The sequence below is a fragment of the Malaya genurostris genome, chromosome 3 (assembly GCF_030247185.1).
Source record: "Malaya genurostris strain Urasoe2022 chromosome 3, Malgen_1.1, whole genome shotgun sequence".
NCBI classification, from domain to species: Eukaryota; Metazoa; Arthropoda; class Insecta; order Diptera; family Culicidae; genus Malaya; species Malaya genurostris.
The window spans coordinates 33,400,185-33,416,794 of NC_080572.1; the positions used below are offsets into that span (position 1 = coordinate 33,400,185).

The following is a 16,610-nucleotide window of genomic DNA, read 5'->3' on the forward strand; positions in this document are numbered from 1 at the left end:
AAATACTAATAGATAGCTCAAATACTAATAGATAGTTAAATTTTTTCCTTCATACTTTTGGTGAAATCTGTATGAATCTGTATTAAATTTAAGAAATCTGTAAGAAATTTGTACTCTGTATTAAATCTGTATGCGCATGTAAAAATCTGTATAATACAGATAAATCTGTATAAATGATATCTCTGGTTATGACAGTTCGAGCAGCGTCAGTCGAAATCTAGTACCACATTGTTAGGATCTCGATCACGAGGTCGAAAGCGATACGTAATGCCTCAGTTCAGTCGAATCGACTTCAAAAATAATCGTTTCGAGCAACTCGATTCGAGATGCATAATGTCAGCCCTGGTGTCTATTTTATGTTAAATGCACCATGCCGCTTTTTTATTGTTGCGATGATTTCCGTTTCTCTTTGATGGCTCTGATTCAATCGTGGGAGAGTTGCGAGCGAGCGACAAATTGTAACTTGACGCAAACTTATATTTTCTGTTTCGTTGTGACTGATTAGCCCGCTGGATCAAATCAAATATATCTTTACAGGTTATATATCATTTATAATGCACGTTGCAATGTCTTCAACTTGTTTCATGAATTTGTTTCATATAAGCTACTGTCATTGAAGTGTAATAACGTGTGCTACTTGGGTAGTTCCATATCTCACCGAATTTTGCAATCTACTGTAAAAAGCACAAGTAAACTCAAATGACAAAATGTTGCATGTTCATTCAATACACTTAAATAGGCTATCGGTACCTCCATTCATCTCAGCTCCATTAGTCTTTTCACAAACGAAAATCATTCGTTAGAGTGAGATTTGTTGTCTCTGTTCGATAGAATGACTTCAAGAGTAAGATGAAATTGGGAGCATTTGCTTCGAGTTTTTGCGTCGCTATAACAGCAGTATTGAACAATTTTCGAGCTACTTTTTCTGCAGTATTGCTTCTTAGAACCGAAGCAAGAATATTGTATTCGATTATATCACAATACATTGATTGAAAGTCAAGTCATCGATAAAATAACATGGTGACTCTACTAATGAGATGGCTATTGGTGCAATAGCTCTAAATGTAGTGATGGCATTTCACCAGGGTGATACACGCTGGTATAAGATTCTTGTCTACACAGGGGATGCAAGAAGCGAACATCACACAAAAAGGAAAGCGCAATTCTTCTCACCCTCTTATAAACAAAAATTCTAAGCTTTGCCTTACGAAAAAAAAGTTTATTTATAAACAAATTTTCATACCTGCCATGGTAATTAGTATATGATAAGACTGAAAAGTCTCCACTTGTGATTAGCACCCAACATAAATTTTAACAATTTAAATACAATTCGTATTGCAATATATATATACACACACACACACACACATATATATATATATATATATATATATATATATATATATATATATATATATATATATATATATATATATATATATATATATATATATATATATATATATATATATAGAAAAAAATAAAATTTGTGGAGCTCAAACATTGCATTTAAGCCGCAATTTCTTCGGTATATGGAAAAAATAGATTATTTAGATTTAGGTCTAATAAATTTTATCGCATTTAACTATTTCCACAGCGCATTTCAAAAATACATGCAGTGCTCAGAGTTTACGGTACGTCACGCTTGTGGAGATGAAACAGCACTATTCACACGTAAATTCCTTGACAAGATGTCAAACACGCTGATGAGGGTAAGTTACCGTTCCCCGGTCCCAAACATCCAATCAGTTCGGGCAATAAACAACTTCCTGATAGCCGTGAGCACACTCGCAATATTCCAAGCAGAACGAGAACAACGCAGGTTAATCACGGATTGTTCGCCCATTTGACAACAGTTAGAAGGCACTGAAACAATCACTGGTTAGCTGCAAAAAAACGTTTAGGACATTCGTTGCAGTATCGTTCAATATCAACATATCCTGGCGAACGTACTCCCATCAAATCATGCCTTCTCTTGTTTCTCTTTCAGATGCACTGTGTCGATTACACACCGGAAAGCGGAAAATGTCGGGATTATTTCCGTTCACACGCGATACGTTTCCAATTGACCACCTTCACGTTGCTGTTCAATATTCTAGTAGTCACACTCGTTGCAACTGCAGGCTGCTTGCTCAACACCAGCAGACTAATTTAATCGGTCTTGCTCGGAGCTGAGTTAAACAAAACAATAGTGCTTGTGCTGAGAGCAACTAACCAAACACTATTCACAATAGTCATAAGTGTAGCACAATAGTTGTGATAGCATCGTCATGAGTGAACAAAGTGATCGAATGGAGTAGGAGCGCGCGAGTAAGATGAAAATTGACACGAATAAATGAACCAAACGAACAATAGCAGTTTCAAAAGCATCAAGGATGGCTGCGTTGATACACACTGTATATAATTGTTGAATAATAATTCATTTTAATCAGCTCCAAAAACGTAAACTGATAACAAATTCGATTAGAGTTGACATTGGTTTATTTCCGAAATAGTTTTATTTTTTACATAGATTTTATTTGTTAGGCCTCAATAATTATGAGCTCTGATCGTTTCATTCGAAGTATTTTCGTTGAAAACCCAAACTACTAAGTCATTTAACAACAAAAATATAACATGTAGCAAATCATAGTTCGAAATGAAGCTTGACGTAAATTTCAAAGCTTTAAATATTGAAAATACAATATATCTACATTCGGCGAGCCTAATTTAAATCATCATTTAATCTATCCATAGTTGTCTGTATCTACTGGAAACGAGAAAATCCAGACGAGTGGGCCAAAGCTCACATCTGCAGGGTGTTTTTGTGCAGAGCAAGCGGAAGAAACATGTTTCATATAATCAGCTCTGTGAATAATGCTGAAATGTTGAAAGCTAGCCATTATTATAATGAACAAATTAAAGCACATTATAAACACTTTTTCTCCTTTTTTGACGGGTTTGATGCGCAAATGTAAATAATTAATAATTTTATGATTGAATGAACTAATACAGTTCGTAGTGGAAATAGAACTCTACATGTTGACCGGACGCAGCATTTAATCGGAGGTATATGGCCTGGTAACGAGTCATATTGTAATTAGTTTAGACAATTAATAAAACTCCAGCAAAGGAATACATCACATTATATGATTTTACCCCTGTTTGCGGTCGACAAAAAGTTATACAATAGCCATTTACTAGATATTCTCGTGTACGTCTAAATTCAATAATCTGCAGGCAAACAAATTGATTTTCTGAACCATGATTCATCGAAATTACCTTATGCCTCTACGCCAATAAACCTTGTGACTATCCATATTGTGATTTCCAAAACAAATCGAAATGTTATTTAAATTATGAGTTTGACGAATATATTCTTTGGGAAAGTGAGAAAACTTTGAACTTGAAATTCCATTGAATTTGGCCCAATCATGATAGTTTATTGAATCAACAATAATTAAGCGAAAAGTTATGATTTGATCATAACCAAATATCTGGAGTGTTGAAAATATATATGATGAATAATTTAAAGCAAAACTTTGCAGGCATGCTCCCCAGATTTTCTAGATGACTTCCCGTCTACAAGCATCATTTTCTTTATTACATATTAAACCAACTTTAGTTCTTTGTATGAAAACAGAAAAAGTATGTTCATCAAAGATATAACCTCAAGAACTGAAAAAATAACGCTTGATTCAAACCGGTAGTGCGTAAGATGGACTCGAGAATTCCAAACATCTTTGTAAAGCAAAAAAAAATCCTAAATACAAGTCATATTCAAGAAGTAAGAACCGTTCGCTTATATTTTAAAACCGATATGTCATGTTTAAACGCAGTTGAAGGCTGCTTCATCTCGAAAGCGGCGAGCTTCTAGGAAGAGGGACGAGAGAAACAGGAGCACTTGAACGAAAACTACTTGCAAGTGAATGCAATGATGTGGAAAAGTTAAGATTTGTAGAACACTAAATGTCGATGCCTTCCACGCAGCATTGTTGGGTTCGATTTCCAACCCGTGCATAGGGTCAGAGAGTTTCTAACGTGAAAACGTCTTACTTTACTATCGGGTGCCTTTTTGGAATTTACCCTCTGGGAGAGTGATCAGCCTTTGATCGTGAATATCTCTTGCTGTATCTAACGTATCAACATAGTTTTTGCTACATACAACTAATTTTTAATTGATTTTTCAGTAGTATTAAATAAACACTCAATTTTTGTTAAAATGTCTGCTCATGACGCCTATATTTACCAATTTCTGACCAAGTTCTGACGGCCTACAATTCAGCTATATGTTGACGGATTTATATAATTTAACTACCAATCGATTCGCAAACATTCTACATGAACACATACTGCAACACCGTTTTAGTATTTCAATAGTACACCATTGAAATAGCTGTTCTAATTAACCCATGTTAATGCGAGCCAATCAAAGCATGCCGTAATGATGTCATCTCGTTATTGCATTTACACGGTCGACGGTTTTAATCGTTACTTCACACCTCGCATTTCATTCAATGGCAGCTCTGTTTCGGCCGGTATAGGGAGGCTATGCGTCATGTGTAAACAAAAATACCGCACCATTCTGCACAGTACGAACTTTCGCACAAAACGGAATCTTTAAACAGGGGCGGCAACTATTGAGAGGCAAAGCACTTTTTGCCCATCCAAAAGATTTAATGGAGTGGCCATGACCTCACAATATTTTGGTAACTGGAATAGATATTTGAAAATTTGCTAGAAATATCTTATGATATAACACTTTCTTCTGTTATCCCCGTAGTTCGTCTCCGTAATCGTTCAAGTTTCTTAACTAAGTAACTAAAATTTTCAAACGAATTTATTACAATGTGAAATGTGCTATACTTAACCACTTTGGAATATTGGTTATTATTGGAATTGTAAGGAAAATGTTTGTGATCGTGTCACAACATTCGGAAAAGAAACTAAACTTGCCCAAGTAAGCATTATTGATTTTTATCTGTTCCAACCTCTCCGTTTCCTTTATAAAAATGTTTTATATATTGCAAAATTTAATGATCTGTAGTGATAATTTTTTGTGCCCCCTCAATATTTCATGGAACTTGTTGCCCCTGTATATAAATATATGCTCGGATGAATTTATTATTCCAAATAGTGCCTGCTCGTGAACCAGGCAGGTCGTCTAGCTAATGAGTTCAGATATCAAATACAAATACATTTTCTAGCTCTGCTGATGTTAGGCTATGAAACAGACCGAACGCTTTCTACGTGCTCTGTTTCTTTTCTCTCGAACAGGTGAGGTACCAAGGGTGCTGCGGTAACATGATCAAGTATTATTTGATATCTATGTTTCACAGTGATTCGAGCTGACGCTCAGGACCTTATCATGCAACTCATCATTGATCTTTGTGAGAAGTTCCTAGTCAAAGTCTTGGTATTACATTCCTTCCGTGGAATTGGACCTTTTGTTTCAACAGACTTCGCAACCGATTCATAGCATACAGAACCATTGCATGGCTGGTGCTACAATCCTACTGACTCTAAGAATCCTTCCAGGTCGGGGTTCGTACATACAACAACTGGCTTTTAAGACCATTGAACCGCCAATCCGGAACGAGTTGCTGATGCTATCGAATATAATATGATCTCTTTACACTCCTCTCTTGCAAGTGAGTATAGAATTGAAAATCAGTTGATTTTCAATTGATTCGAAATCGAACCGCATAACTTCCTCAAGAGTCCAATATAAATTTAAATTTTCCCTGACATTGACAGCGATATATTTCTAATCACCGTCCACCTTCATTATGAACATGTTTATATCAAGGGATACAACATCCTACAATAGGGGACAGGTATAGCGTGATGGGTAAGTCGATGCCCTTTTACGCAGCCCACTTGAGTTCGATTCCCATCCCCGCATATAGGGCAGAAAATTTTTCTCGCCTGAAGAAGCGAATGATCTTAAAGTTAAAACCTCTATAATCGAAACATAAAAAAACATCCTACATTTTGTGTAAATGTAAATCTAAACTCTGACTTAGCGGAAAAGCTTGAAAAAATGAACAATGGATCAGAACAATAATTTGTTAACAACAAAATAAACTTCTTGAAAATAATTGATTGTTTGTTAGCCATTTAGGTTTTGGTTTCTCGTGAGTACCGGTTTGTGCTAAAGTGCAAATGACTATTTTGATTGTTTTACGTTTCGTATTCAGCTCATCAGTGCATTAGCAGATTATGTTGCAATGCTAATGGCACCTCACAGATCAACATAATTCTCTAAGCATACGTAAATTGTTGCCATTGAAACTGAAATGACAGATGACAGATTACAAAAATGAATAGTAATAAAACTACTAATTATAGAAATATCACTTGGGGAACCGAAAATTGACTAGAAAACATTAGATTGATGAATGTATCAATATGTCAATCTAGTTTCCTTGGAATGCGTTCTTCATAATTAAAGATAATCCAATTTTTACTAGCATCGTTAACAAATTGAACAAACAACTATTATTGACATCTTATTCTCTTATACCACAGTAATTTCTAGTCTCTATTAGTCAAGTAAACATAGGAGTACATAGATCAATATGACCATTATGATTCAATTTACGATCAACCTTCGAATTCATAATGGCCCTTATCCTCCAAAAATATTTCGTAATGTTCCGGTAAAGACCAATTACTTACAACCGGTACGTGCTGACTTGATTACTGCCGCCTGGTGTACGATTCGTGTTGTGCGAGCTTCCGCCATGCCGGTGGATGACAATGTGTTAATTTTCTTCCACCGTAACGCGACCCGGGATCGGGGTACCAGAACAGAAAATGAAACATTTTCACCACAAATTTACAGCCACTTCTAAAAGTTTGTACTTTTCAGAATTTCACTCACGTCCTACCAAAAAACCGGCGCACGGTCACACAAAGATACGGTTTATCTCTTTTTGTTGGAGATCGCTCGCTGTTGTGCTAAGCAGTGCCACCCTGCCAAACGAACGACAAACCCACTCTGAAGGATGGTATCCGGAAAAAGATCAACGAATACGACCGAAATGGAAGTGAAAGGAAAATATGTGGTTTTCCGGGATGCTTTCTCTGTAGCATTCTCACGTTCCGTACCATTTTGTGCGGAAAGTCGGAAAATTTGTCTTTCGCTTTTGTTTCTTTTAATTTTTTCGACTGGCTTTTACACTCTGGTAAATGCTGCTGTTAACGATGATGACAACGAGGGTGACTGCGGCAAGATAGATAACAACCAAAGTAACATATGCAAGTCAGCATAGAGAAGCTATTTTTTGAGAAAGCATAGGGTGAAAACCTCGGTTAAGCCTAAAGTGAGTGCAAATGAACTGATGCGTACTAAATGTGTAATTTACACTTCAAATGTTTTCGTGTACCGACGGCAATCGTCAACTTTATGAAGTATTAGAGTTGCGCAAATCTATATATTCACTCATTAAATTAGGAAAAAATATTAGATGTTGTACATATTTCAGTTATTCAATGTCGAATAGTACTAACTTCGGTTTTCCACAATTCTACAATCTACACAGCAAAAGAATAATTGTAACAACCTCAATGTGATTCTCAATCAATGTGAAAAAAATTTAGATGTACTGAACATTAAATGCAATAATTTTCTGTTTACGAGAAATATTGCTGATAAATCACACATTATTACATCGAAACAACAATTTTGGATATATTACATAACCTTGACTGAACACTGTATATGATTCTGAAATTATGCATCTTTTCTGTAATATTACAACCCTTAAAACGACACCGAGATTGTTGTGATTTTATATCGTAATCGTTGCGAATCAGTAGTGAGTAGTGATGCACAGCAAATTTTTAAGTAATACCACAAAGTGTTGGTGTCGTTCTAAAGGTTGTAATATTACATATTGAAATCGTATACAGTATTCAGGCAAGCTGGTGTAATCTATTCAATACATTTTTTTGATGTAATGACGTGTGATTTATCTGCAATATTTCTATAAAACAGAAAATTATTGCATTTGATGTTCAGTACGTATAAATTTTTTTTTCACATCGATTATTAATCATATCGAGGTTTTAACAATTCGTTTTTGCTTTGTAGGGCTTTGTTTGTATATCGAAATAACATGTCAACTAAAACACAGTTAGCTATTCTTAACTCTCACATACACTCAAGTCTTTTTTATGCAGGGAGATACATCTCGCATAAAATTCGCATAACGCATAACATAACTTGAACAGCCAGTGACATCAAAAACACCGTCTAGTGAAAAAAGGATGCGTAAATGTTCCTAAAATGTGTGTATGTTGCATGCTCATTTCACAAAACCACAGTAGCTATTGAAAAAAGTATACCAGTTTCTCACTAGAAGCGCTGTCATTGTCTCCGTGCAATGGGAGATTTATTTGATTTATGCTTCAAGCCAAATCCATCGTAATAGAATCAATCGTAGGAAACAAGTTTTCCATGGTTTCATACTTCCGCAAATCATTCATTATAATAAAAATCTAAAGAGCTGGTGGCGTATGTTTACTCGCCGAAACCTTAAATAAAATTATCTTTTAAATTCTGGTAGCAGAGTCATCGTACTGCCTCAAGATCAAAACGATTTTCCTCACAACTTCACAGTGCTAGACAGTGAGCAATTTTCACGCAATTAATGGAAGGTCAAGTGTTTCTAAGCATTTCAAGTATTGTGTTTTAGACACGCATCTTTCGGGTTCTTGGTGTTAAAGTGACAACATTCATTTGCAGCTATGATCGAGTCAATAGCGCGTGACATAATAGACCCCCCCCCCCGCACCACTTGGTTATGGTCAATCAAGTGGAACTCTGTAAACATAATCGAATTTTAATATAAAACTATTCCTCGCGAACGGTGTTAGTTAGTTGATTGGCAAATATAGTCGCATAACAACGTCTAATTCAGTGAATATGCATTGCAAGCTACTACTAACGTTCATTTGTACCTTTCTTGCGGTGAATTGTAGTGAACGACCAATGGCTAGTTCGTATGTTTTTAGAAGTTATGATGCTAGTCCTGGACAAGTAGTCTATTTGAGCCCAGCTCGTTCGAGAATTGTGTATCCGTCATTTAGTCAACGTGAAAAGATCAAAATGAAAGCAAATTTGGATCAGACAGAGGAAAGTAGTGAAGAAACTGGCAAAGTTGAAGACAGTGATGAAGAGGATCCGAAAGTACGGCATTTACAAGAGCCAAACTACTCCTCAGATACGGACGAATCTTCTGAGAAGCAACTCAATTCTAAGAAGAACGAACATCGCAAAGGTTTTAACTCTAAACATCGATTGAAAAAAGGTAAAAACGGATATTATGCCAATGAAAACCATTCACATTCGTACGCTGGTAAAGGAGATCGGATGAAATCATATCATGATGAAGATTCCTACCACAAAGACCACCATGATGAAGCACATCGAAACCATGGAGGCAAGCACAGCGAAAAGAAATATCATAAAAAGGGATCCAAAACAACGGGCTACCACAATATTTACCATAAGGATGAGTATAAAAAGGAAAAAATTTTCTATGATACCGCCGATCATACAAGGCATTATAAAAAATACGGATCCTCCCACAAGGAACATTCTAATGACGAAGGAGACTTTTCCAAAGGAGGACGACGAAAAGAATCGCACTGGGAAAGGAAAAAATCATACAAAGGACACTCTGACGATGGGAAATATGATGCTAATCATGAACAGTTCCAGAAGGCTCGCAATGCAACATCAGGTTATCGAAATAGAGAACAGTTTGAGAGAAATGATGGGAACTATGGATCGAATGCTCATGGGTACAAAATTTATCATGAATGATTTTACTATTCGCACTTTTGTTGAAATAAACTAAGAAATTAATAGTTACAAAATGCATATGTTAAGCAATGGAGATAGGTCGTAAGTCAAAATGAAGCAACACTAAGAGAAAATCTTGCGAAATTCGAATCGTATCTCAAGCGGAAAGCAAATATACAAAAATAAATATCATAAACTCACAACAAAAGATCGATTATCTTCCAATTATAGAGGTTTTGTTTCAACATTTCAACATTACGAAGTACCAGGGGTAAGAAGGGATGTGGTTAGAACAATTATCAATGGGATCTTTTTCGCTCACTGAACCGATCCGCCCTGAGATGGAACGGTAATTTTTTAAGATTCTATAAAACGTCTTGTTTTTCAGTCAGATCCAACTTCCGGTTTCGGAGATACAGGGTGATTGGTATAAAAATGTCGTATTAATTATGGTCTCGGCTTTAGCGGTCTGTTAAATAAGAACGGCTGTTATATACTACCCGACGTTTCGACCACTGGTTATGGTCTTTTTCCCTTGCAAAATATTTGTACGGTCGTACTAATCATCTTATAAAAATGTCTATTTCACATAAATTAATCAGGTTTATTGGGTTAGCAGATTTGGATAGTCGATAACAAAATAAACCTATTTCATTTTTGGTTGTATTCAGTTTTCGTTAGGGAAGGCACCCAAAAATTTAATTCGCACTACGATTCCTCAAAGATGTCTACATTGATTTTCAAACATTTTGAAACAAATGTAAACTATACAGCTACTCAGGTGAATTTGTCTGACTTCGACTACACCGAATTTCGAATTCCGGTTCCAGTATCGAATCGTTTCTCAAAGCTGAATCGTTTTCTCAAAAAAAGCCAAATCGAATTTCAGAAACAAAAGTTCAAATTAAAATAAATCCACTTTTATTCAATTCTGACTTCCGATTCTGGAATTGTAGGATGATGAATTTTTAAAATTCAAAGCGATATAGAAGATGACAATCCCGAAAAGCTTTGAAGTTGGACTAAAAAATATTGCAATTTTTTCGTCATATGGCCATACGAATCGGATTTGGTTATGCTGGTTCCCTAAGCTCTCTTCGCAGCCGATTTTTTTGTATTAGTATTGTTTTATTGTAAAAAATTTCTTTTTACATATCATGTTCTAAAACAAAATTCAAGGTTATGGGTTTATGAAGTTTACATACGTTGTGAACAATTCCAGGTCATCCACCTTAATAAAGGCGCTGTGATGTTGCTTTTCCAATTCAAGCACTGAACTGACGAAGTTATGAAGTTCGGAAACTGAGCGCTAACTGCCGATTCATAGTGTACAGAATCATTGCATGGCTAGTACTACGATGCTACTGACACTAAGTATCCTTCCATGCCGGGGCTCCAACGTACGACAACTGGTTTGAAAGACCAACAAACACAACTGGTCTTCCACCGGCTTCGCGGCATTGAATACGTTACTGGAGTAAAATTTATTGGTTTCATTTTCCTTGGCTTTAACGATTTGTTTGTAATCGCCATTGCGAACAGAACCAGAGAACAAAAGTTTTTGCTTATATGACGGCTGTATTGAAGCCGTCAATTTGTCCACGTGTAGCATATCATCAGAGATGCTTTCTGACGAATGTCGCCAAACAATCGAAATTTCAAAAGTCTTCAGACGAAAAAAGGTTTGCAGGTTAACTATGAAATTTGATAATTTACTGACAAATTGGCATCTCTACATGTCACTAACAATTTTTCACGATTTGTCGAAAAAATGGGGTCTCGGTAACCGTACACCTTGGTGTGCCGGTAACCGAAATCGGTTGACATCAAAACGTTAAAGTGGGGTGCCGGAATCTGAACACTGCCGGCAACCGAACACCTTTCCCTACTAATACATTATTCGCTACTGGTATACATCGTTCATGTTCGTTTGTCATTCGTTAATTTACTTTACTTTTCGAATTGGTTCGAATAGCGTCACTGCGATGATCGTTGGATTCCATTCTTCGCGAAGCATTCTTCATCCAATAAATTCATCATTTCTCGTGAGGTAGCAACAATAGGGGAATGCTGGGATATGGTTCATCACACTCACAAAAGACTATGGTACTAATACGTCGGCTTCGTTCGCACCGGAATATACGAACGATGATCATTGGCACCCGAATATACGAACGATGATCATATTCGAGCAACATTGCATCTGCCATTAATATTAAGTTCATATTGCTTCTAGTTTTTTAGAAAAAAAATCTTGTTTTCCACTGTGTTATTTGTAGCAAGTTTGTGTTAACTAAGCAGCATTTGCGAGAAGTTTTAGTTATCTGTTTTCACCCTTTCACGACAATAAAATGTCCAGGACGAAATATGTCAGTACAACATAATATTTTAGTTATTGTGGGTTCAAAGTAAGAGAATATCACCATAAAAACATAGCAGGGTGCAAAGGATTTCTATATTTTATGGGAAATATAAATAAACGAAGAGTTTGGTTTATTATATGATAATTCAATTTATTACTTTAATTATCAGAACAGTAAAATAAATAGTTTGTTATTGTGTTCTACGAAACGATTTCGTGTACTTGTTTAGCACAAGTAGACGTTGCACATAACACATTTAGTATGTGTTATATACAAACGTCGTTTTGCACAAACTTTGTTGGTGCAATAATGATTGACAGTTCTTTTTTCTATTCGTTCAGAAACACATTTGTCGCCTTGGAAATAAGTTTTTTAAGATTCAGGAAAAAAAAAATCGATTTTATAATAATTGAAGAATCGATAACAATTTTTATAGAAGGGAAAAATATTTTCCTTGAACGTTAAAGGAAGAAAAATGTAGATGAAACGCATCAAACGCTTGTGGATGTTTATGGAGTTCAAATAGTTTTTAAGCTGATACTTCAAGGATTTTTTTTAAATTTCTTAATGAATTATTCGTGCCACGAAATTCTAGGAGGAGTGTAGGAGAAAGATATTGAAGTGTTTGCTAAAAATACTCAAGCGCTCCATCTAACACTGTTCACAATAATAGGAAGAAAAAATTATTTGCGTTGGCACGAGACCGGCGGGCTAGCTTTTCTCAGCGTCTTATTCGGTTCGCATCTCTGTTTGAACGCAAACAAAAAGAAACAGATCAGTTTTGGTTTATTTTTAAATTCCGTCCGTTCAGATCAGAAAAAATCGAGATGTGTTTTGCTCACCTGCAAGATCATAAGCTTTCACTGAGCATCCCCAACACTAACAAAATGCCGTTAGCAAAAACAAACGAGTCGTCCCTACCTCGCCTAGAACCATATAACACAATACAGCAAGCATAATTAATTTACGTTGGTAATTTTGCTGATGGGAATGATGTATACAATTTAATTCAAATCTCTTTTCTGCTATGCATCGGGGTTGGATGCAGCAGCTCAACCTAGACATCCTCGTATCGCATCCGCATCTTTCTACGGTCGGGTTTTAACCTTGGATTGAAATCGCACTTGCTTCTACTGTTTTTATTGCTCGGTTTTTAGTTTGCTTGTCCCTTTAGCTATTGCTATGGAAGAAGACAAATCTCTGCTCATTTGGGGAATGATACCATCCGGCCGCAACCAACCATCGCACAGTGGTTCAAAACAATAAAAACGTGGACATAAGTTAGTAGCTGCCAAACCGTTCATTTAATGCATATAGTTGCTAGCAACCCCCTTAAAACTAGTTTTCTAATCATAACTTGTTTCGAGTTATTTTTTATGCATACTTTGTTTGGAATAATTGTAGAAAATATAAAATTCCATATTTTTGTAGAAAGTAATGCATAGGTTTATTCTTTTCTGGAACAGTTATACATCATTTTACCTTTTTTTACCAAGGAAACCTTGTGCCGAAGCGAAGTATTCAACTTAATGCAGCAAACTTTTACAATACTTATAGGAACATATATTCCAATTTATTTTCCAATGAGAATGTCTTGAGTACTATTCGTGTGACTCATTTTCACTATGGCCATACTGAAACCATGAATGGTTAAGAAACGAAGGGCGTCACGCGTCTTTTATTTCTGTAACTCACTTTTGCAGTGAGCGTCGCACAATCAACATCTCGTCTTAAAAATCGTGTTGCTTCTCGATAAATCAATTTATTTACACGTTTAAACATGGAATCTCTTCGTAACGGTTTATACAATTTTCCATTTTTTTAATTATGTGTTGAACTTCTGATAATTTTTCGGATTTTCAACTAACTTTGAAAAGGCCTAAAAAAATTGCAAAAAAAAAATTCGTCGAAAAATTTATTTTTATTCGAAATTGGTACTACCCCCTTAACCAAAATTAAGGTACCACTTTTAAAAGAAGCGTTATATAATCTTGTAAAACTTCTTCGAAGACACGTTAGCTCTTAAAAATCAGTGGAAGACAGTACAGACTTTTGACCGTCTTTTTCCAGTTTTGGACCACTGTGCGTCGTGTCTTGGCTGATGGAGGAAGAGGAGTTTTTGTCCGAGTATCACCCCGCCCACCTGGGAGTTGCTTTCAGGCGTTTTAACACGTCGTTTCTCCTGGTTTGGATGCTCGGTTCCCAATGGATAGCTAGCTGTTAGATGGCAATTATCTTTTGGTGTCCGGTCTTATTTTTTGTTGTTACTTCGCGGTTCTGGAATTGTACTGAGTGAGGAAAAGTGTTTGAGACTAAGGATAATCACCGTCAAAAAAAAGGTTGCTTATATTTATAACAAAAGTAATGTTTCTTCTGGCTAGGTAGTGCAGAGCCGTTGAAAGGATCAAAGCTAGCAGTAATAATAAGCTTTTAATTGTATTTTTAAGGATAAAGACACAAGCCTTTCGGCGAAACATTCCTTTATAATACTAATTAGACATTTTCACAATTAAAAATATTTCGCCATTGTGCTTCAGATCTTGTCTGACTTTTGAAAAATGATTTGTTTCACTTTGTTTGGTATACCGTAAGATTTTATTAACTCAGTTCAGCTTTTTATCAGTACCCCACGAAAAGAGGTACAGGAAACAAGACAGCCGATGGAAATAAAAAAGAGGGGATTTTGAACCCGAAACATTCTTCAATATAGGGAAAGCGTTGTACCAATTGAACTACTTTGGATGTAATTATATGTTACGCAACAGAACCTCGACTAATGCTTTCAGTCTCGGCCCGGTGATATCACTTCGCACAGGGATTAACTTTATTAGTGTTTGCGTGCGAACTATATGTTATACTATATTTAACAGTATTCCCAAACATCAATATACCTTAGATTTAGAGACGAACCAGCCACCGGCTGAAAGTCTCTTTAATAAAGAAAACTAACTAACTAACCTTAGATTTGATCATAATCTTCTAAATTAAGTACCGCCAGAGATTCTCTGAAGTATGTTGAATACCGATTGTGCACCACACAACATCGCTTAAATTTCTACTTGGAACACAGAACACATATCCACCTAGGGAATAAAATTGTTTGCATTTCATTTCACGGCAGTATAACATCGCGCACAGTGACCGATACCGAGAGACTAGGTCGAATACTATAACATTCCCGGAAGATGTAACGCACAAGTTTCCAATCTAACTAAAAATCAGCATTTTAAGTCAAGTAGTTGTTGGATAATGCCTTTCACTTCTCATTCAAATCGTCTAATTATATCATTTTTCCATTGAGATAATTTTTGCCCAAAAATTTTGGATTTTTATAATTTCTAGATAGATTTCAATGAGATTTCAAAAGTGTGCTCAACGCTTTGAAGCTTTTAATCGAGCCCAAGTATCGGATGATTCATTTTCCAGAATATTGTACAGCGCTTTTATAAAGAAGCAGCGGGGCACGTGCCCCCAGGCCCACGGTCTTAGGGGGCACTTGACGGGACTCAGCGAGCAATAAAAAGGTCATTCAGTCTGTTTGCGGCACCCAAATAAATCTTGCCCCCGGGCCCATTAATACGTAAAAGTGGGGCTGTGGTGCAGACAGAAAAGTGTGTGATTCGTTGGTTGTGTCACATTTTCAGTAACGTGTCCGGATCCGGAAATTTTCGTAATGATCTATTCTCTCTACAACGTAATAGCTTCCAAGACGAACCCTAGGTTATTTAAATTAGTTTAGTAGTTCATGAATTCAGTTCTAGAATTATAAAACTGAGCTTCAGAATTTTCTGAAGTCTACCATACAATTAAATAACAGGGAACAGGGGACGGGTATAGCGCAGTGGTGGTAAAGCATCGATTCCGAACACGCAAAACGTGTTCGTTCCGAACCAAAAAGCGAACCACCATCGCGAGTATGAATTTGCCGATACCATCGTTCGAGCAAGCATCGCCGAACCAAGAAGCGATGCTGATGGTGACAGAACCGATGCTTTAGTTTGTGAGCCTATCGTTACTAGTATGTTCATGAACATCTGATTCGAGTACTATAGGCTGTTGCTTCGGATGAACCGAACTTTGTCAGCTGTGGCTGGACGTTTCAGTTTTTGGGTAGCTTATCAGAATATGGTAATTTTGTACATTTCCAGCGAGCGTAGGGTGGCTCAATATGATAAATTGAAAATGTTTTAACATTTGCAAATTCGATATTGAATAAATTGGTGAGTCAATAGATATTAAAATTGAGTAATTTTGGTCATTTACAACGAGCGTAGGGTGCCTGTATATGGAAAATAGGAAATTTTTTGACTAATCTCATTTCGATGCTCTATTGATTAGTCGATAAATAACAGTTCGAATTGGATAATTTTTTACATTTTCAGCGAGCGGGGGTGGCGCAATATGAAAATTTGTAAATTTTTTGATTTTTACTAATTTGATGTTTTATTAAATAA

At 36.1% G+C, this 16,610-nt stretch overlaps 3 protein-coding genes across 3 annotated transcripts in view; 2 read left to right on the forward strand and 1 right to left on the reverse strand.

Moving 5' to 3' along the window:
- LOC131439143 (uncharacterized) overlaps positions 1 to 3,773 on the forward strand; it is an 80,930-nt gene extending 77,157 nt beyond the window's left edge. The window contains exons 6-7 of the mRNA XM_058609816.1: positions 1,598 to 1,712; positions 1,991 to 3,773. Coding sequence (XP_058465799.1) covers positions 1,598 to 1,712; positions 1,991 to 2,155 — 280 coding nt within the window. The 3' untranslated portion in view covers positions 2,156 to 3,773. The remainder of the gene's footprint in view (positions 1 to 1,597; positions 1,713 to 1,990) is intronic.
- The window catches only part of LOC131433758 (uncharacterized), a 104,955-nt gene that overhangs the window by 64,099 nt on the left and 24,246 nt on the right, over positions 1 to 16,610 (reverse strand). The gene's annotated exons all lie outside the window — the stretch shown is intronic.
- LOC131439142 (uncharacterized) lies at positions 8,857 to 10,001 on the forward strand. The gene has a single exon (XM_058609815.1). The coding sequence runs from the start codon at positions 8,912 to 8,914 to the stop codon at positions 9,812 to 9,814; it is 903 nt and encodes a 300-aa protein (XP_058465798.1). The 5' UTR covers positions 8,857 to 8,911; the 3' UTR covers positions 9,815 to 10,001.